Here is a 22,107-nt window from a genome sequence, read left to right on the forward strand (position 1 = left end):
CAAAATGGCAGCCACGTAACGCAACCACAAAAGAAAACTAATGACATTGACAAACAGAAATACAGTGTGAGTGAACCCAAGGGCCCAACGTTTTCTGTTCTCTTTCACGGCGCAGCAACTAGTATCATTTCTCTCTCCTCGCTCTTTTAAAAATGCCGTTTGTCAAAAAAGGACAACCATACTGTTGACAAGGTGGACTTCAAATCAAGTGTTGCCTTTCTTGATGCGCCCAGGCTGTGTATGTGTGCATAAAAGCGTATATGTGTGCTCTTTTAGGGATGTGAAAAGTCGATTTTAATCATGTTATATATCGATAAACGCTACACAGCGGAACGAAATAGCGATTAATTGAAGCTTCAATATCTTCGTTAAACATAAACATAATTGAAATGCTAATGGATAATGAATATATTATAATATAATAATATAATTCAATTATTGCGGAACACCTATTTTAGGAGGTATTTATGTATTTTAATTAAATATCTGAACTTTCCCTTGGTTCCCTGCTGGGGCGTGACTATAAAATTGTGATCTGATAACCACAATAAAGAATAAAAGCGTTTTTGGTCATTTTAGGTATCGTTAAGCCTTCGAAGTAAAATTAAAATTGCAAGAAATGTCGATAGTTTATCGATATGACTTTATCGACATGGCTACAGCAAGGTGGGCCTCATTGTTAATCGTACACTAAACAAAAGTGGCAACAGTGACAGCTCGCTGAGACACCGTCTCTATATATTATAAGTCTATGAGTGAACCAATCGCTTTGCTCAACAGATAACATACACTTTGTACTTATACATTTCCTTTGATGACCCCTCTACACAGTCAATCTTATCCATCAGTTAAAATAAAGGCCCGTCCAGACGGAATGATCAAATTTACTAATTTGCTCAGAATAGAAAGAGAAGAGTCGTGGTATGTAAGGGAACCAATACATTCTATGACTCTTCTCTTTCCGCACAAACTCTATATAAGTCTTTTTTCAGTCCTTTTTGCATCTTGCTTAAGCCCCCCATTCACACTCCTACCTTGTAGTCCGCCTCGTTGGGTAGGATTGTGTACGGTACAAAGAATATAATACTCACTAGGAGAAGAACGATAACTCCATACAAAAAAATGTCCCTTTCAAAAGTTCGTTTATACTACTAGCGCTCTGGTAGGATACCATTGTAATTAGAATTGACAACCCGTTTAGCCTAGCGGGTATTGGCAGTAATCCAGTTCAGGAAGCTAATGGTCCTGGGTTCGAATCCCAGAGAGGGAATTTCTTTTTGTATTTTTTTCTTTTTTGTTGGGGTCAGGTTTTTAAGAGCCCATCAACGTGCACACTAGCGCCACTGCTGAATACATTAAACTAGTTTTTATGTTATTGGATTCGTCAATCTACCCGTCCAAAGTTAAAACGGCCGTTTTTGTTTTGAGCTCATAGATCGACGAATCCAGCAACATAAAATCTAGTTTGATGTATTCAAAAGGTACCTAAATACACAATACAGTCCGTAGCGGCCCCTTTTTTAAATACATGTCGTTAAATTTAAATAATCACGATTATTTAGCAGTGGCGCTAGTGTGCACGTTGTTGGGCTCTGAAATTAGCATTTCACAAATAAGTAAAAAAATACGTTAAAAGATAATGATTAGGTACTATATTCAGAAATTCGTGAAATATAAAAGGTAACAAAAAGTTACGTATTATTAAGATATAAATATTTTCATAATACATATGAATACATACACTGATATGGCAAATGGTTACAAGTTGTTATTACATCTATCCGGTTATCGGACATTTTCTGCTTCACAGCTCCGCGCAGCGTTCTTGGTCACCGGGAAACTAGTTTGGATATGCGGCAGATACGTGCCCTTCTGAGCTTTTTCCAAGAAATCATATGACGGCCCAGGATTATATTATTATCTCACGCTCAAGCCATCTGCTGATTCACTTTCTAAAACAAAATAGTCAAAAAATTTAACAATATAATCTATCTTCATAATTACTAACGTCGCTAATTCCTAGGGTTACCAGCTTAAACAATGTGGGGTTTTACATCTATGTTGAATTTTGATTATAATTTCGGACGCGTCCGCGGGACTTACGGGGATAGTAAGATTAAATTATTATATTTGAATTTGGCAATTAGCACGCTCATTTTTTTTTTAAGATTAATATATATCTTACCTTGAAATTATCGCTGTTTCTGATTTACTACAACGGTTTCCACACACACATTAGGGCTTTCCATAATCCGGATAAGAATTGTTGATAAAGTCGCCATTGCCGGATACGTATGTAAGGAAGGAAGGAAGAGAGACAACGGTTTAAATTTAACTAAGTCTGTGTGAAGACGCATTTAGATATGTTGCTCGTACATATGAATAGATTTTATTTTTAAAATTAATAGGTAAATAAATATATTTCAAGTGAATAAATCGTTTTATATGAAAATTGATATTTTTGCATTAAATGACTTAAATGACAGCATTGACATTACAGACTTTTATCTTGTCTATGTTCTTACCGGCCAGACCCAAATCAAGGCCTATCAAAGAGGCCAATTGACAAAGATTTTTTTTTATTTTATCAAGGAGGGTAGAGGCACGTCTACCCTTCGTAGATTTTATGAACATAGACAAAGAAAAACTGAAATATAATAGACAATAATATACATATATCAAAAAATAAATAATAATTTACATATGACTACTTCATAAAATACAAATCAAAATAATTTGATTTGTTCCTAGAAATCGCATCTTTAGACAAAGCCAGTTCTAGCAATGTTGCTGTAGTAAAATATTTTGATGTTAATTACTGGCAATCTCGTCTGGGAACGGACAACACATGCACAATTTTGAAGGGTCACATCGTTTCAAGGAAGTCAATAGGCCTTGGTACGGTAGCTAAACGGTAGGACGGCTCGTAGTCCGCAACCCCCATACACAATCCTACCCAACGAGGCGGACTACAAGGTAGGAGTGTGAATGGGGGGCTTTAGCTTGCTTTAAGGCCGTAACACACTATCGCACCGCACCAAGGTCATTGTGCGACGAACCGATAAGTAAGAGCGAGAAAGAGATATCGCTTTCGCGACCTTGGTGCGGTGCGATAGTCTGTTACCACTATTATACTTGCTTTCTATCACTCTTGTATATTCGAGCCACAGAGAGGCAAATAACGAAATTGAATGTAGATTTTTTATGTTTCGCGGTAGACCCTCTGACCTGACGAGCGATAAAGCCAAAGAGTAGTATAATATAATATGGATAAAGCTCGGCCCAAAACTCCGCATTCAAAAAGTGCCGATTATTGGTCGTGCATTACAAAGAGAATATAATCACTGGTGCATTATACGGCTGGGCATTAATCGATCGGAGGCCTGTCACTGTCAGTGTCTCGGGTCAGTGTAGTTAACTGTCATTATATCCCTGTTGGGCCCGAAAAGAACGAGGTTGTAGTGCATCAAGGTTTGTATTCTGTATAGTGGCAATTCTTAAATGTTGGTGAAGGATTCTACAGATGCAACTAGTCAAACTATGCGTTTTAAATAATTGCTGGTTAAGTAGTAGTAACAAATACTATCGATAGATCAAATTGTATGTGATTATCATTTATCATTTTTATCAGTGACATTTTGTACAAGATATAACTGATATGATATCTTGTATAAATGTCACTGATAAGCTAGTACTGCCCTGCTAAGCCAATTAGCGGTATCTCAAATACAAAATCGCACTGGTGCGCGATACACGGCCGACGTGAATGCTGCTCGCACTGTTAGTGCTTGAGAAAGGAGACCTAGGCTCTCCGAAACATGTCGCGCGAGTGACTTAAAACAAGTGAGTCTAAACCGTAAAATTATTTAATGTTAGTATGTCTCGCAACAGTTTAAATTCGATTATTGCTAGTATATACCTTAGGTACATTCATTATCTGAAAATTCCATTTTCAACATCATTTGTTTTTGAGATACCACTATTATTGGTCTTAGGAGGGCAGAGTACTAGTGTAAAGGCTTGTCTCCATATTGCGCGGCAAACTATCGAACATTGGCTTGCGAGGCAGCCGCACGCAATGGATACCGGGTTGGCTCGCGAGCCAACTCGATCAGATCACGTTGGCTCCCTGGCAACCCGGTATCCATTGCGCGCGGCTGCCTCGCGAGCCAATGTTCGATAGTTTGCCACACAATATGGAGACAGGCCTTAAGACAACTAGATAGTATGATTCTCCCTGTCTATGATTGAAATGAGACAGTCCTTTGACAAACTATATTTACCCATGTAACCCACCTTGATAGACCAGCTAAAACTTGTGAATAAATATCTGAGTTTTTTTAAATAGTTTGTTTCCTGTTTTTTTATTTTACTTTTCAAAGAGAATTTATGAATGATTTTGATAAAAGAGTTACAAATATAACTATTCTAAATTCTTATGTATAGTTGGTCAAGCAGATCTTGTCAGTAGAAAAAAGCGGCAAATTTGAAAAATGTAGGCGCAAAGGAATATTGTCTCATAGAAAATTTGAATTTCGCGCCTTTTTCTACTGACAAGATTTGCTTGACCATCTATAGTTTAATATTACCACATCTTAATTTAAAATTATATTGATATTGTATAATTAATTAAAAGTATATATCAAAGCAATGTTTTTATTATATTTTTTAAATTGCTAATATTAATAACTGTTGGAAAAGCCAATACTTACTTATTTCAAGGGTGCATTCCTGAGCTTAAGTTAAGTAACTTAACTTTCTCGAACATTTGCTGTTTTAACTTTCTCAAAGACACAGAGGTCCAATTACTTTAATTAACTCCATTTTAGAGATAATCCAATTACTTTAATTAACTCCATTTTAGAGATAATCAATCATTTATTTTTAGATAAAAATAAATGATTGATTATTTTTAGATAAAAATAAATGATTGATTATCTCTGTGTGTGTGTGATTGTGAGATCACAAGTCTCACACTTCTTCTTCCTCGGTCCCTCATTGCTGAGGATCGCGACCATGTATGCTACGTCTCCACAGTGTGCGATCATAGGCCATATGGGTCACGCACTGCATGTTGCCGCCAACCACTCTCTTCACAACATCAGACCATCTCGTGGGTGCTTTTCCTCGCGCTCGCTTGCCCTCTATTTGGCCCAAGATAATCTGCCTTTCTAGGTCGTGCTTTTTAGACCGCATGATATGACCAAAGAAGCTGAGCGCGCGTTCTTGACATTTTGTAGAGAGCCGTGTGGTGATCTTCAGCTCCTCTAGGATAGACTTATTGGTTCTCATAGCCGTCCAGGGTATGCGTAGGAGCTTTCGCCAACACCACATCTCAAAAGCGTCGATTTTTGCCCTGTCGCGACTTTTCAAGCTCCATGTCTCGGCACCGTAAACGAAGATCGAGAATACCAGAGATTGGGTCAAGCGCACCTTGGTTGAACGACGAATACTTCTGTTCCTCCATATCTTGTCGAGGTTCGCCATTGCACTTTTTGCCATGCCAGATCTACGGCGTATTTCGCCAGTGCAGCCACCGTCACAGGTTATCAGCGACCCGAGATACACAAACTCACTCACTTTGTCATATTTACTGAGTGCATCGGTGATGGGAAGTAGATTAGCTCGGTCAACCACCATTACTTTCGTTTTGGAATGGTTAATCTTAAGACCAAGCCTAGTACTCTCAACCTCAATTTTCTTCAGAAGAGTTGCCATCTCCTCTTCGCTCGATGCCACTATCGTCGTATCGTCTGCGTATCTCAGATTGCAACCCTGTGTCCACCCACTACGATACCGCCTTTCCAGCCGTCCAATGACTTCCTCATAATATGTTCGCCGTACAAATTAAAAAGTTTCGGCGACAGAATGCAGCCTTGACGAACGCCTCGTTCTGCATGGAAATTATTTGACTGTTCACTTTCCAGTTTCACGAAGCTCGAACCATCGAGGTACAAATTCTGCACCAAAAAAGTAAGGTGTTCAGGCACGCCCATCTCGATCATCACATCTAACATCGTACTCCACTGGTCTCACACACTTACCTCCTTAAATGCCATACCCTGAAGTTAACGGAGTTTAAAAAAAATCATGGTGTATAGTTATTCTAGTTTGTTGTATCCCAGTAGGTATAAATTCAACATCATTTCAGAAACCATGGCCTCAGGGATGACCTGCTTCGTCCGACTTGAACGCATGCATGTGGATATGGAACTCCGTACATACAGGATTGGTGACAACCTTTATGAGTTCTTGCATTTCCCGAGCTGCGAAGACAGTACAGGAAAGGAAAAAACAAAGAGTAAGTTTACATACATACATACGTATAACATATAATCACGCCTATTTCCCGGAGGGGTAGGCAGATACCACGGATCCCGATTGCTACAATCCTGACATACCTCTTTCGCTTCCTTCACTTTCATAACATTCCTCATTCACGCTTGCCGGTTTAGGGTGCTCTAGACGTGGCCTTTCTTCAGGATTTCCCCAATCTGATCAGAGAAAGTCCGCCGAGGTCTACCCCTTCCAACTCCCACTTCCACTTCTCCCTTATACACTCTCTTTGTTAGCCTTCTTTCACTCATTCTTTCCACGTGTCCAAACCATCTCAACATGCCTTTCTCATTTTTTTTACACTACATCTTCGTTCAGTCTCAATCAGATGTGATCAATCAGTAATATAGACTACATAAACATAAGATAGATAAATAGTTAACATATAGGTAAAGTTTATTAAATGCATATATATGTTAGTCTGTAAGGGATTTGTACTATGGGCCTTTTTGCCTGATTACAATATTGAAATAAATAAATAAAATATTGGTGTCTAGTACCCACAATACAAGCCTTATTGAACTTACTGTGGGACTTAGTCAATTTGTGTGATAATGTCCTGTAATATTTATTTATTTATTCCTGTACGCTATATATCCATACGCCACGCTACGCTGTATATATATTATGTAATCCACCTTTCTGTAACATTTGGACCGGTTGGTTAGACAGTTAACATCACGTCGTCATTGCTCTCGCAAATTTATTCCAAAACATAGTTTTCGGCTGTTGTCAAAATGTGAAATTAACTCTAATATAACGTTAATAGTCTGTGCTATTGAGTGAGAAGTGAATAACGTTAAAAAACCTTAGAACTGGAGCAATTTGATAAACAAATAACAATATCTACGGACGGGTAGTGCCGCGCAACGTATCACACAGTGCGTCGGTCTGCATGCAAGTCCCGCGGTTACGCGCGAGACATAAGCTCTAAAGTCGCGCGCCCGGGCTCTAAGGTTTTGTTGTACAACCGCCGCGCTGGTGGTGTCAAAGATTATTATATTATAGACTGCGCGCTAGCCCGGCCTCTGTGTACTCGCCTCTGAGAGACTTTGTGTGCTTCTTAGAATATATTTTATTAATTTTGTGGACGATAAACATGAAGTGTTCCGGTTGCTTTAAGACCTGCGCCATCGCTAGCTGCATGCGATGCACTGCCTCACCGTGTGATAAAGTATTCTGTAGTCAGTGTGTGAACCCCGCCTTATTATCGCTAGATCGAAAGAAGGGCTGGAAATGCCCCGACTGCAGCGCTGCGCAAAAAAAGGGAGGGGATAACAGTACGACCCCGATCCGTTCCGTTAACGAGGACCAGAGCATTACTATGCGTAAAAAAGAAACTTCGAGTAATTCGTCACAAAATGATATAAAAGAGCTGGTTTCTGAAGTAAAATCTTTAACAAAGGAAATTCAAGAATTAAAGAACCGGCTGGAACAATCGTCGTCGTCTCTTGACCGCTGCCATGAAAGGCTTGACGAATTAGTGAACGCTCAGAGAAGCTCCGATGCCCGTTTGGAACGTATCGAGCAGAGGGGTGAAAGCTGGGCTGTTAAACTTCAAGCGTTTGAACGTACAGTTGCAGATGGACAGGCAGAGCTGGCCGTGATGAAGGCGGAAAATTCACAACTTCGTGAGGAACTTGAAAAAGTTAAACAGAGCGCCGATTTCATTTCTGACCAGCACGACGAACTCAAGAAAACAGTAAATGAGCGCACAAGTCAACCTATAGACCCCATCCAATCAGAAAGCTTCAAAACCTCAATTGAACTAAAAATTGACGCCTTAGAACAGCAGGCAAGACAGTGCAATCTCGAAATTCAAAATCTCCCAGAGAAAAAAGACGAGAATCTTGTTAATTTGTTGGTAACTCTAGGTGAGAAGATAAGATGTAGCATTAATCGTAGTGATGTAATTAGCATAAGTCGTGTGCGACCCGCAATGGAGAGCAACAAACCGAAGCATATTGTTGTGAAGCTCAGCTCGCGGGTACTACGGGACAACGTTCTAGCTGCCTATCGCACCAGGAGAGGCCTGACATCCACGGAGCTGGGCGTGTCCGGGCCACAACACACGTTATACGTCAATGAGCACTTAACACTACGCAGAAAGAAGCTTTTTCGGGCAGTGCGGGAAGCAGCGAAACAAGCGAAGTACAAGTACACGTGGATTTCTAACGCAACAATTCTCGTACGCAAAACAGACACGTCACCAACAATTGCAATTCACACAGATAATGACATTAGAAAAATCAAAGGTGATGCTGCACCCATCTCGAATACTAGTTGACATATCATTTAGCACTTGCCACTTGTTCATAAGATTATTTTTACATGTTTTTATCTCGTTCTACGAGATTATTTGTTACGTGTTGGGTAGTTTGTGCATAATAAGTATTTTGATTTCTGGGCACTTATTTGATTTTGAAAGTATCTTTATTGACAACTGGACACCATTATACTACGTTCCTCCTTGCTTGAATCATTTTTCATATAATCCTGTTTCGGAAATTATAAACAATAGTATTAAATATACATGTATGTATATACTTGTAGATAAATTACCTGTACAGTGCTTTACAACTTGAGTATATATTATCAGAACTGCCGAGGGATTCGAACTAAACTCCACACATTATTTATGAACATACTATCTAACAATTACGATATAATAGCACTTACAGAAACTTGGCTGGTACCAGAAATATACGATAATGAATTTATTGATCAAAGATATTTAGTTTTTCGATGTGATAGGAATAGAAAAGCATCACAAAAGGAAGACGGAGGTGGGGTACTGATAGCCGTACTGCGTAATCTAAAACCAACTAACATTTTACATAATATGTCCAATAGTAATTTGTCTCATAGTATTGAAAATATTGTAATAGCCATTCCCAACACTGGCACAAATAAACACCACCTTATCAGTATAACTTACATAGTCAACTCTTCGCCAAAACCTATATATGAACAACACTTTCACGATCTATCCTACCTTCTGAATGATCCCAATAGAGAGAGTTATATCTTGCTCGGCGATTATAATATTCCTACCGCGGACTGGTCTTCCACTAATCAAGCAAGCCTTCAACTTACGGGGTATTCTCCTATATGTTTAGCTTTGGGTAATTTTATGACTGTCTACAAAGCCTCTCAATTCAATTACATTAAAAATCATAATCATAGAATATTAGACCTACTCCTAACTAATAATAAATGTTGCGTCAGTCCTGTCGCTACTCCACTTTTACCATTGGATCCACATCATCCACCATTCTGTGCAGTGGTACCAATCGATATAAAGTGTTCGCCAATGAGGACCAATCCCAGAATTAAATATAACTTTTATAAGGCAAATTACGATCTAATCAATAAAGAAATTGATGAAATAAATTGGGCAGACATACTTAACGATGTACCAGCCGAAAGAGCGCTAGATGGTTTTTATGAGAAAGTTTATCAGATTATAAAAACTCATGTCCCCCAATCCAAACCTAAATGTTCGCATTTCCCAGCCTGGTTCTCCAAATCTCTTATACACATTTACAGAAACAAAAATAAAGCTTGGATAAAATGGAAAATCTATGGCAATATCTCCGATTATCAAATTTTCTCCCTCTATAGAGACAGGTTTAAAAGTGAATGTACTAACTGTTTTACAAGATACAAGAGAGGTGTAGAAGAGAGTATACGAAAAAATGTAAAATATTTTTGGACATACATAAATAATCGAAAAGGTAAAATCGGCATTCCATCTGAAATGTGTTATAAAGACCATTGTTCTAATGACCCTAATACAATTTGTAACCTATTCTCTAACTTCTTCAACTCCGTGTATGAACCTTCCACACTTGATAGTAATACTTGGTTACCGCCTTCTTTTTATTCTAGTAGTTGTGATGTCATTTCTGATATACACTTTACAATTGAACAAGTCGAGCGCTTACTCAAAACTCTTGATCCCACAAAAGGCCCAGGACCAGATGGTTTGCCTTCTATATTCTTAAAACAAACAGCTCCCTCCATAGCAAAGCCTGTACATATCATATTTACAAAAAGCGTGCAAGAAGGAAGTTTCCCACCTATATGGAAATCGGCAAATATAATCCCCATCTTTAAAAAAGGATCAAAACAGGATATAGAAAATTATAGGCCTATCTCAATATTGTGTGCACTGGCGAAGGTATGCGAAAAACTTGTTCATGGCGCATTAAGCGTATTTATGAATAACCAAATCATACCTGAGCAGCACGGCTTCACAAGACAGAGATCTACAAATACTAACTTAATGGTATTCACTGAATTCCTATTTGAACATATGAATCGAGCTGCTCAGGTGGATGCGGTATATACAGACTTCCGCAAAGCGTTTGACAGGGTCGATCATAAGCTGCTCCTCGATAAAATAGCTTTTAATGGCATTCGCGGAAATCTGCTCAGATGGTTCCTGTCTTACGTTACAAATAGAACCCAAAGAGTTGTGCTGAATGGTTTTCGGTCGGACGTAGTCGAGGTTACTTCTGGAGTTCCGCAGGGCTCCATTTTAGGTCCCCTGCTATTTAATATTTTCATCAATGATATAAAAACATGTTTCATGAATACTAGCATCTTATTGTACGCAGACGACCTAAAAATATACCGAAAAATTACGAATGCAATAGATTGCAAACTCCTACAAGATGACCTGGATCGCCTGACCGATTACTGTCATGCAAATAACTTAGAACTAAGTATTTCTAAATGCAGCGTAATTAACTTCACTAAAAACAAAAATAAATATAGTTATACATACAAGCTATGTGATGAGCCTCTACAACAAGTAGACCACGTGCGAGACCTCGGAATACTCCTCGACTCCAAATTACACCTAGACCAACATGTTGATATGATCGTCTCCAAAGGTTATAAAATGTTACACTTTGTTACAAGGGCAGCTACAGACTTTAAAATAGCCGCTACTTATACTTATTTGTTTAACAGTCTAGTTCGCCCTAAGCTTGAATATGCAAGCACCATCTGGGACCCATTTTACAATAAATATATTGAAGCTATTGAAAAAATACAATATAAGTTCTTTAAAAATGTCAACTATAAACTGTTCCGAAACAGCAAATTAACGTACAGTAACTTAACATCCAAATATGGATTAGTCTCTTTAAAAAATAGACGAATTTTTCTTCAAGCAATGTTCCTTCACGGACTGTGTCACAACAAATTTGACTGTGCACAGCTTGTCAATAAAATATGTTATATAGTGCCCAGAACTGTTAACCGCCGAGACACGCGCGCGTACCGACTGTTCGCGGTGGCCACTTGCCGCACCAACGCCGGCGCGCGTGCGCCTCTCCGCAGGCTACTTACCACGTATAACCAACACTTTACCCACTTAGATATATGTCATTTACCCGAGATTAAGTTTAAATATGCTATCTTAGATTCCTTTAAAACTCCTAAGTGAAATTTAGGTTTAGTTAATTTAGTTTAAGTTTAATTTAGTTTAAGTTAAAGCTTTGTATCTGCATCTGATCTAAGCAAACTTTTTCATTACATATTTGTTATATTTATAAGGCATGACGTCACTAACTTAGCACATAATTTTGACCTGTTTAAATAAGTAGGTACCTACAATGTACATCAAATAATTATCAGTTTCCCTTTTTTGTGCCAACCATTGCATAATTTTGTTGTAATCCGTGGATAATGTCGTTGGTTATGCATTAAGTTAATTTTAATTCTACTACTAAATGTAACACTGTATTGTATAGCTGTTTGTTATCCCTAAAATGAATAAAATAAAATAAAAAATAAAAATAAAAACATCTAAAATTATGCAATAAATGATTATCTTATCTTATGTTTTCTATGTATTCCAGATCAAGCTCAACTTAAAAACAAAATCAACATAACAGAAGAATCTATAAAGACTGAAATTGCACTTGATCATCAGAAAAACAAAACCAAGATAACAGAATCTATAAAGATTGAAATGCCACTTGATCTTACAGAGATGCTATATCAATGTGCCTATTGTACATACTCCAGCAACCAAAAGGCACATTTACACCTTCATCAAAGTAAACATACTATCGAAAATGTCGACCAGAAGGCATATTTACATGTTGATCAAAGTAAACATAGTGTCGAAAATGTCGACCAGAAGGCATATTTACAAAGTAAACATACTGTCGAAAAGCCTCACAAATGCTCCTATTGTAGCTATACTGCCTGTATTAAAAGCCTTATAAAAATACACGAGAGGATACACACTGGTGAAAAACCCTACAAGTGTAAGTATTGCAGTTACGCTAGTGCCACAAGCAAAGTACTAAGAATACACGAAAGAATACACACTGGCGAAAAGCCTTATCAGTGCCAATACTGTACTTACGCCAGTGCCAAGAAATGTGCACTAAATCTCCACGTAAGAACACACACAGGTGAAAAGCCTTACGAGTGTAAATACTGCGGCTACAGAGTTTCCAATAAAAGTCATATGACAACCCATGAAAGAATACACACTGGTGAAAAGCCATACAAATGTAACTACTGTAGCTACGCGAGCGCCCATAAAAGCGATGTAAATGTTCATGAACGGATTCACACTGGCGTGAAACCATACACGTGTAAATACTGTGATTACGCTAGTTATCTAAAAAGTACTATAAAAGTCCACGAAAGAAAACATACCGGTGAAAAGCCATACAAATGTACTTACTGTAGTTACACTAGTGCCCAAAAAGGGCATTTAAAGGCACATGAAACGACACATACTGGTATAAAACCCTACATATGTGAGCAATGTAATTTTGGTAGTATGTTTAAAAGCAGTTTACTAGAACACAAAAAGGGTCACATGCACCAACCACAATTGACGGAAACTGGCCCCCTTTTGCAAGTGCCCGGTGACTATATAGATGTAATAAGCGGCAACTAAGATAATGAAGGCACTAATACTATATATAATATAGGTAGGATAGAATAGAATAAAACTTTATTTTATATAAGTAAATTAAGCGATCGCTTCTTAGCGATAAGACCGCCTGTTGTTACCTAGCTTTCAACTGTATTTCCAATAATAGTTATTTACGATACAAGTGCGGAAAAGAGGAAACGAGCGGCGATAAATTGAAACACGACCGATGTACAACGTTTTACAGTACATATGGCCCTTTAAATTTTTGACATAGGCACGTATTGTACTTAATCCCGCCCTAGCGCGGTAAAGTAGTACCATATGTACTGTAAATAATATTTACTTAAGTTACAGAATTATGACCCGCCAAGTGCAACAGTATTATTTTGTATGAAATCGAGATAGCTGCAAACCTTATATTGTCAAACATGGCACTCAGTCTACCAATTCTTTACCATTTTAGTATTAGACATGTATGTCAGAAAAAAAATAGATGAGAGAAAATTAGTTCAGAGCAGGGCTTGGAACCGTTTTTATAAAATCCCAAAATAGCCCAATATTTTTAATAATTGTACGCTCTTGCCTTGGTTCAGAGGGCTACCAAATAAACGACAAACATATAAACTAGAACTGCTTACGCCAATATTAGAAATATATCTACTGAGAAATATTATATTCAAATCCCGATTTTTATAAAGATTTTAACACTTACAGATTTTCTCACAGATTCTTTTGTTAAATAGAGTTAGACCGAGGTAAGTCTGCAACGCTTTTGAAGTGCAAGTGTTATTTAATATGTCATAATTTCATAGAAGTTTGACTTTTAAAATGACACTTGCACTGCGTCTGCTATCAAAATCGTTGCAGGCTTATCTCGGTCTGACTCTAACATAGTAGGGTCTTAATACTATAAAACTAGTTAAGGAAGCATTTAGTACTTAAATTATTTTAATAATATGTACTTAGTTTAAGAAAATGTTTGTCATTCCTTTTTAGACGCCATGAGAGACTATTATTTTATAACTTAGTTTTATTACCACGATGTATTTTTTTTTATTCGCTGCTTATTTCCGTAGTCGACATCTAGCGTCAAGTAGCGGATTTATTAGTACCGTTACTTGACACTAGATGTCACGAGCGTCGCGCAAACAAAAATTTAAAAATTCACGGCTTCCGGCAGTACTCGAACCTACGACCTTTTGGACACCGGTCCAATCGCTCTTAATCAACTGAGCTAGGAGTTTCAAGTTGTATTGAGAATTATGTTTCCATATCACCAGTATGTTTCCATTTTTCCTAATATGAAAATTCTGAAAATTAATACCAAAAATATTGCTTTGCTAATCCGCGAAATGATGACGTGCTAACCCGTTATACGTACTTGCGTATCTTTTACATGCAATTAATGTAAATGCAAGTAAGTATAACGGGTTAGCACTGATTGACTAGCACGTTATCTTTTCGCGGATAAGCAAAAGTTATAATTTTGTATTCATTAATATAGATTTTCGAAAAGTAACGCCTGATTCTATTCATTATTTGAAAATTCGGAGATTCAGAGATGTGATGTGACGTTGTATCTTTAAAGTAATTAATAAATAAAAAAAAATTTCAATTAATTTGTTTGTATCCCTCCCTCCCCCCATTTTTTAGTTCCTATAAATTATCATGAAAACTGAAAGCTACAATAAAAAACCGGCCAAGTGCGAGTCGGACTCGCACACGAAAGGTTCCGTACCATTATCAATAAAAACGGTCACCCATCCAAGTACTGACCCCGCCCGACGTTGCTTAACTTCGGTCAAAAATCACGTTTGTTGTATGGGAGCCCCACTGTAACACTGCAATAAAGATTATTTTATTCTGTTTTTAGTATTTGTTGTTATAGCGGCAACAGAAATACATCATCTGTGACAGACGGACGGACGGACAGCGGAGTCTTAGTAATAGGGTCCCGTTTTACCCTTTGGATATGGAACCCTAAAAATGTCTAGGAGAAGTCTTTGGAAGTATATTGTTAAGACACCCGAAGGAGATTTATAGATTTTATCAGGGATGTTGCATGCGAATATTCGCATCCGCATCCGCGGAACTTCCGCATCCGCATTAAATCGATGCGGAGCTTATGCGGATGCGGATGTCGAACAAGTCGGCACAGGAACGTCTTAGCGGCGGCGTAAGTGCTAGGTAATTTCGTCATAAGGTCATTACCTCGAAATCCTCTAGATCCAGAAAAGTCGGCCAAGTTACTGTTTATTAAATATAACGCACCTATATTCTTTCTCAAATACTAACCGTTTCGTATTTTTTTTAATAAAAATTACTAAAAATGTAATATTTGATGTTTTTTTAAGTACATCCGCGGATGGCAAAAAATCTGCATCCGCAACATCCCTGGATTTTATCACGGAGATATTTAAAGTACTTTTCAAACCGCATGGGTACGGTAACAGATTTCATGTATGTACCGTTTATAATCTTAAAACGCAAAATCATGCAAAAATTTTGGTACCTACTGAGTTGACATCTGTCACTGTACCCATGCTGAGTGAAAAATATTATAGTGATCTGAAATATTGTAGGGTTTCTTTTTACCTTTTCGGTATGGAACTCTAAAAAGACCATTATTTAATAAGAAACATTTATTCTGACTCGAACCAAACATCATAACGAATTACACAACTTACAAGATACTAGTAATTATAGAATAGACAAGATATCCGGTCAACACTAAGAGGTCAAAGCAAGCGTCTGAATTTACATTTAAACAGCGTATACTTTATAATGCATATATTATATTTTTGAATGTTTCACTTTTTTTACTTATAGTTACAACGAAAAGAAGCTCCCGTTTTATCGAAGTAGCCTGTGGGGAGACCCTCCTGACTTCGGGCAAACTCGGGTCCCTTCGGCTCAGCATTGCTCCGAGGAATTAATAGGGTTGACACAACTTGACGTCCCTTTGCGTGCCCGACCACAGATAAGATAATCACTTGAATTTTGACAACCCTAAATAGTCGAAAGGGATAGTGCCATAAGTTAGAAAGGGATATTATGATTCGACCCTGAATCGCTGTCAAACTTCGGTTTTGTAGGAAGTGTCCTTTCTGTACGGTAGTACTATTATTTATTCTTTGACTTGGCATGCACATTTTTATACACACATGCATAGTTTTAAAATGAGAACGTAACTTCGATTGTATGGATGCGGGTTTATGGCGGCGCGTTCGTGTGACTCTTATGGAAAAGTAATTTTTTATTACTCTGGGACTTCTAAGTTTTCTTCGTTTTCCTCAGGTTGTTCACTATGCGTCTGCACATGTCTATTAAAATTGAATTTATCTCTAAATATCTTATTGCATATATCACAAGTGTACACCAAGTGCACTCTTTGGTGTTTCTTCAGCTCCCTTTTGAGGGCGAAATGTTCGTTGCACACTTCGCATGCTATGGTTTTGTCTCGCGTGTGAGTCGCTTCGTGCCTCCTCCTGACGCCACCCTGTTTGAATTGCCTCCCGCATACCCTGCAAGGGTACGGTCTCTCGTTCGTGTGTACTCGTGAGTGGATAACCAAAGAGGGTTTGCAGCTGAACTTCTTTGAGCATGTTTCGCACGAGTAGGGTTTCTCCCCACTGTGAATTAACATGTGAGAGTTTAAGTGCGCTTTTTGGGAGAACTGCCGCTGGCATAAGTCGCAGCTGTACGGCTTGGTTCCAGTATGTATGCGCTCGTGTCTCACTAAGTCCGCCTTTGTTATAAAATGCTTGCCGCATATTTCGCATATACGCGGTTTGTCACCTGTGTGTAATCTGTTATGACTGTCTAGTTGGAACTTTTGGACAAAGCTCTGCCCGCATGTCTTACACTCGAACGGCCTAACCCCAGTATGGTTCCGTTCATGAATCGTCAGCTTATACATATGTATGAACTTTTTTGGACAAAACTTGCAAGGATACTGTTTCGCCTCTTCCCCTTTGTGTAAAAGCTCATGAAGCTTCAGTTGTGTTTTCTCTCTAAATTGCTTTTTACAAACTTCACATGAAAACGGCTTGTCTTCTGTATGAGTTCTTTCATGCTTGATCAGATGGCTGGAGCACCTGAAAGCTTTATTGCAGAGTTTGCAACTGTATGGCTTCTCACCAGTGTGAATCCTCTCGTGCGCAGACGCGTAAGTCTCACACGAAAACGTTTTGTTACATATACCGCAATGAAACGGTTTTTTATACTTGTGATAGTTAAGATGACCAACCAAATATTTTTTGACTGTAAATTTCTTGCTGCATAAATCGCATTGATATTTCCCAGTCTCTTCAAGGTCATTGTTAACTTTTCCTTTTTTCTTTCTTTCCTTGAACCTCCTTCTGAACAGAGTTCCTTCGTGCATGGTAGAGAGTCTGGTTATCTGTAGTAACATGCTGTTGTCTGTGGAGCCCCAATTGGAGCACCCTAATTGGTCTGGTACAATGAATTCTTCAACTGCCTCTTGTTTGCATGTGTTTGCAGCTGGAAGATAATTTTAAATTAATCAAAAATTATTAAATATACAGAAAAACATAAAAAAAAACTATTAACTGAAATAAATGTCATATACTAAGAAAAAGTGACCATGGCCTCTAGTGCCCCAGGCTGCAATCGAACCAGCGTCCTCTGCTATCGCGGCAGGTGCCTAAGCCACTCGGCCACCGGGCCACAGCGGCATAGGTCAAATTTTTCCAAGTATATGCACTCCTTACTGAAGGCTTATGGCGCCCCCTGGCCACTTCTTCAACTACTTGATAAAAACAAATTAAAATATTTTACTGAAATAATTTGATTTGTTCAAATACTTTAGGATAAAAAAAACTGTCAGGACTTCTGACACATTCACTGTAATGCTAAAGCTACGAATAGTGTCAACTAAATAAGTGCAAATTATGGTGTACTACTATAATATTACTCAAGCCATTTGAAATGAAACCCCATGGTTGGTACATTATTAGAGTCAGATCAGACCCCACTAAGTTTTCACGTAAAGTGCTACGTCAAATTGGGGTTGTGCACAAATCACGCGAGGTGTTTTCGGCTACTTTTTGACCCCCCCTCCCCCTTGGTGATATTTGGTGAGGTTTTTGGCTACCCCCGTCCCCCCTCACAACCTCACGTGTATTTTTTTGAAATTTTTTGGTTCGACCTAATTTTAAGATAAATAGTATTGTATATAGAAAATCTTGTTTATTTTCGTTAAATTGACTCGCTATTTTGAAGTGCAGAGTGAAGATTTATGTTTAACGAAACCGAAAAAAAGTATCTACTCACGTGGTAGGTTTTTTTTCTTAGTTTCGTTCACTGTAGAAAAATACACGTGAGGTTTCCTTATACCCCCCCTCCCCCAACGTGATCTATCGTGATTTTTTTCGTGACCCCCCCATCCCCCTCTCGAACCTCGCGTGATTTGTGCACAAGCCCTATGGAGCTTATAGGAATATGTTGCGTTTTTACTGCCCAGTTTGTGTAAAGCCAGCTTGGTAAGAATCTAGGGTTGTTTCCTACAGATAAATTAAATAGTGTAACAGAGGTTATGATATAAAATTAAAGGGAATATAAAAAAAGATCAACAGGAATTCCAGAAGTGGGTCAAATTTAGCTTCCAAGATTTGACCCATACTATAATACTAACAGGGCAACTTAAATAAAAGCTTGTAATATTGCGTTGATCTGTGAATATTGCATTATCACCTAACTTAACACGTTCATGTCCGAAAACCCGACTATCGGGTATTTTATGATTTCGTTCCTAGGCTGGACGACCCGATAGTCGGGATCGTAGTACTACTGCTTTATATGGCGAAATTGTTGTGGCCTGGCGCGGATGTATTATTTGGCTGGGTGGCAATGAATGTGTTAACTATACAAGTAGGTATGTAGAGTTTCAGTTCCATTGAATAATGGAAAGTAGATCTTAAAGCTATACGATTTGACCCGAACATTCATACATATAGTTGAGAAGTTCTTGAGAATATTCTGTTTACTATGGGGAATTTTCTCGTGCAAGAACATTCCCCATACGAAACGGAGAACGTTCTCAAGAATGGCACAACTATATTCATACATACACACCAAAAAAATAGTATAATTTGGTTTTTTTTTAATTCATTCAATATATTTCTCTCTCTGCACCAATTGTAGGTATCTCTGTTTGGCCCTATGGTTGACTGGTAGAGAATGCCATTTGGCATTAAGTCCGCCATTTGTATATTGTTGTATATATTTTGTGCAATAAAGTTAAAAAAAAAACAAAAACATTGCAAGTTAAATAAAATCTTGTAGTAACTCACCATTCCCAAATGCTACTCCAGGTTTCTGCGTAGACCCTGTCCTGGGCACCGCTTCCTCTTCAGTCGTGTGGTCGCTGTACAAGCCCGCTTGTTCAGTCTCACTCGCTCCGTACCAGTGTGGCTCCTCCTTTTGGTGTAGAATAAAAATGGTTTATTATTTGTTAAAATATATGTTATAACCTATTTGCCCCCAATACATCCTCCCTTCCTCCTCGCGTTGTCCCAGCATTTTGCCACGGCTCATGGGAGAGCCTGGGGTCCGCTTAACAACTAATCCCAAGAATTGACGTAGGCATTAGTTTTAACGAAAGCGACTGCCATCTGACCTTTCATGGCTCACTCGGCGATTTCGTCGCTTTGCTACAGGTAGCTAAAAGTACATCCGTTCCACACCAATTTTGGTGGCTAGCCATAAGCCGCGCGTAGCGCTGTCGCCACCTAGCGGCCATATCTGTCCTGAACGTAACAGACGCGTTTTGTTAGAGAGTGAGTCTTCTGTACCTACTACTATTATTTATTCTGTGGCCAGAGGGGAAACTAGGTCTTATTGGGATTAGTCCGGTTTCCTCACGATGTTTTCCTTCACCGAAAAGCAACTGGCAAATATGAAATAATATGATAAAAAAACAGATTTAGAGTAATAAAAAAAAAATTCAAAAACCCATTTTCTCGACTTATCGGGTTTAGTTTCCCCTTTGGGTTGGAAGGTCAGATGGCAGTCGCTTTCGTAAAAACTAGTGCCTACATCAAATCATGGGATTAGTTGTCCTTGTCCTTGTCCTTGGGATGGGTAGTAGTTGTTGATAATGTGAGGAAGAAGACTCTAAATCTGTTTTTTTAAATTAGAACTAGTGTAGAGGTGAAATGAAAAATTTTCTTTTCTTATTGGTTTGACCACTCAACACTCGATTTTTTATGCTAGTATTATTACTCCAAAAAGATGGGTGCACATAGTATTTAGGGTTCCACACCCAAAGGGTAAAAAAGGGACCTATCCGTCTGTCTGTCTGCCTGTCTGTTACTAAGCTGTATCTCAAAACCATGATAGGTAGACAGTTGAAATTTTCACAGATGATGTATTTCTTTTGAACAAATTATGGAACCCTTGGTGATCAAGTCCGACTCGCACCTATCCAAGTTTTTTATTTTACTGTTACTGACAAAACTTGTTTGTTAGACTATATTTGGTACCATGTGCATATCAATAGCAGAAGGTTAAGATTGATCTTTTTCTCTAAGGGATGTCATGAAAAAAGTTGAAAGACACTGTGCAATACTTTAAAACCACTGGTTAAAATAATGTAATAAGTAAACATATTTACCTTTACACACACTATCTCCATCTTCACCTGAACTGATTCAGATGATTCTCCTCCCATTGCCTTTTCTTCCGTAACTTCTTTCAATTGTTCCTGAACTTTTTCTTCAGTACAGTCCAACTCATTCTTAACTATCACTGTTTCGACCTTCTTTTCGTCATCTATTGACTCTGTTTCCTTATCAGACATATTTGATTGCCGTTCCTGTTGAATCTGTAAATTATAATGGAGATTTCAAGACTTAAATAAACATTCATTTTCCTTACAAAGAAAATGGTGATTAAGCTTCAGAATGATGGATAGTAAAATATATGGTTAAGAATAATGTTTTGTATACCTACTCGACGATGAAGATTATCTAAAAAACCAATTTTTCTACATTAAATAAGAGTTTTTACAAACGAATAAAAATAGCTACTTCGATTTTCGGTCACGAATGTCACTGTGACAAATTAAATCAATACTTTTGTTTACCCAATCGTATCGACCCACAGATTAGGTAGACGGGACGATTCCCGTCTTTATAATGTCCCCTCTACACAGTCAATCCCACGAGATATCGATCAATATTTGCCTTAGAGAATATAACCAAACGGAGTGGTCATTAACAGGCGTTCCCCTCTGTCGAAAATAGGCGGCCACCATGAATCTAGTATTAAACTGGATTGGGTATGAGTGGTGGGGATAACTGACAGAACGGGATAGTCTTACGTAAAGTCTGTCAAACAACTTTGTCAGTAGAAAAAGGCGCGAAATTCAAATTTTCTATGGGGCGATAATCAATCGCGCCTACATTTTTAAATTCGCCGCTTTTTTCTACTGACAGAAGTGGCTTGACAGACTATATCTTTCAGTAGGAGTAGCAGAGAAAGCGCTATTATTGTTTGTCCTTATCACAGTCTCACATATTTTTTGTTCCCCACTATTTTTTTTGTATGGATAATGGTGAGCAACAAATAAATTCGACCAATCACAGTGTCGCATTTGCGTATGTTTTGTCCCTCACGGAGGCACGCGTATACCACTTCTATACGATCCTACTTTCTATGGCGGCCACGCAAAAAACGGCAGACTATTTTGTACCGAAAATTGTAGACATGGCGTCTCCGTTGGTTATATCCTCTAAGATATTTGCTACATAAGGCCAAGCGCGCACCAAAGAGAATATAATCACTATGGCGCGCACCACGACTTTTTGTCGCGCGATAATTTAGTCGCAGAAATG

General features: G+C 38.3%; 3 protein-coding genes across 3 annotated transcripts; 2 read left to right on the forward strand and 1 right to left on the reverse strand.

The window, feature by feature from the left end:
• The first annotated feature begins 3,448 nt into the window (after positions 1–3,448).
• On the forward strand, positions 3,449–13,953 carry LOC134803342 (zinc finger protein 300-like). Its single transcript, XM_063776141.1, has 3 exons — positions 3,449–3,471; positions 6,152–6,301; positions 12,210–13,953. Exons 2-3 carry the CDS (start codon positions 6,157–6,159, stop codon positions 13,268–13,270), a joined length of 1,206 nt encoding a protein of 401 aa, XP_063632211.1. The 5' UTR covers positions 3,449–3,471; positions 6,152–6,156; the 3' UTR covers positions 13,271–13,953.
• Positions 7,436–8,647, forward strand: LOC134803539 (epidermal growth factor receptor substrate 15-like 1). Its single transcript, XM_063776339.1, has one exon. The coding sequence runs from the start codon at positions 7,436–7,438 to the stop codon at positions 8,621–8,623; it is 1,188 nt and encodes a 395-aa protein (XP_063632409.1). The 3' UTR covers positions 8,624–8,647.
• Positions 13,954–16,055: 2,102 nt separating the features above from the next.
• On the reverse strand, positions 16,056–21,281 carry LOC134803525 (zinc finger protein OZF-like). Its single transcript, XM_063776323.1, has 4 exons — positions 21,220–21,281; positions 20,886–21,086; positions 19,564–19,690; positions 16,056–17,752 (listed from the first exon to the last, which is right to left on the reverse strand). Exons 2-4 carry the CDS (start codon positions 21,069–21,071, stop codon positions 16,509–16,511), a joined length of 1,557 nt encoding a protein of 518 aa, XP_063632393.1. The 5' UTR covers positions 21,072–21,086; positions 21,220–21,281; the 3' UTR covers positions 16,056–16,508.
• Between the last annotated feature and the right edge of the window lie 826 nt (positions 21,282–22,107).

The sequence above is a fragment of the Cydia splendana genome, chromosome 26 (assembly GCF_910591565.1).
Source record: "Cydia splendana chromosome 26, ilCydSple1.2, whole genome shotgun sequence".
Classification (NCBI taxonomy): Eukaryota; Metazoa; Arthropoda; class Insecta; order Lepidoptera; family Tortricidae; genus Cydia; species Cydia splendana.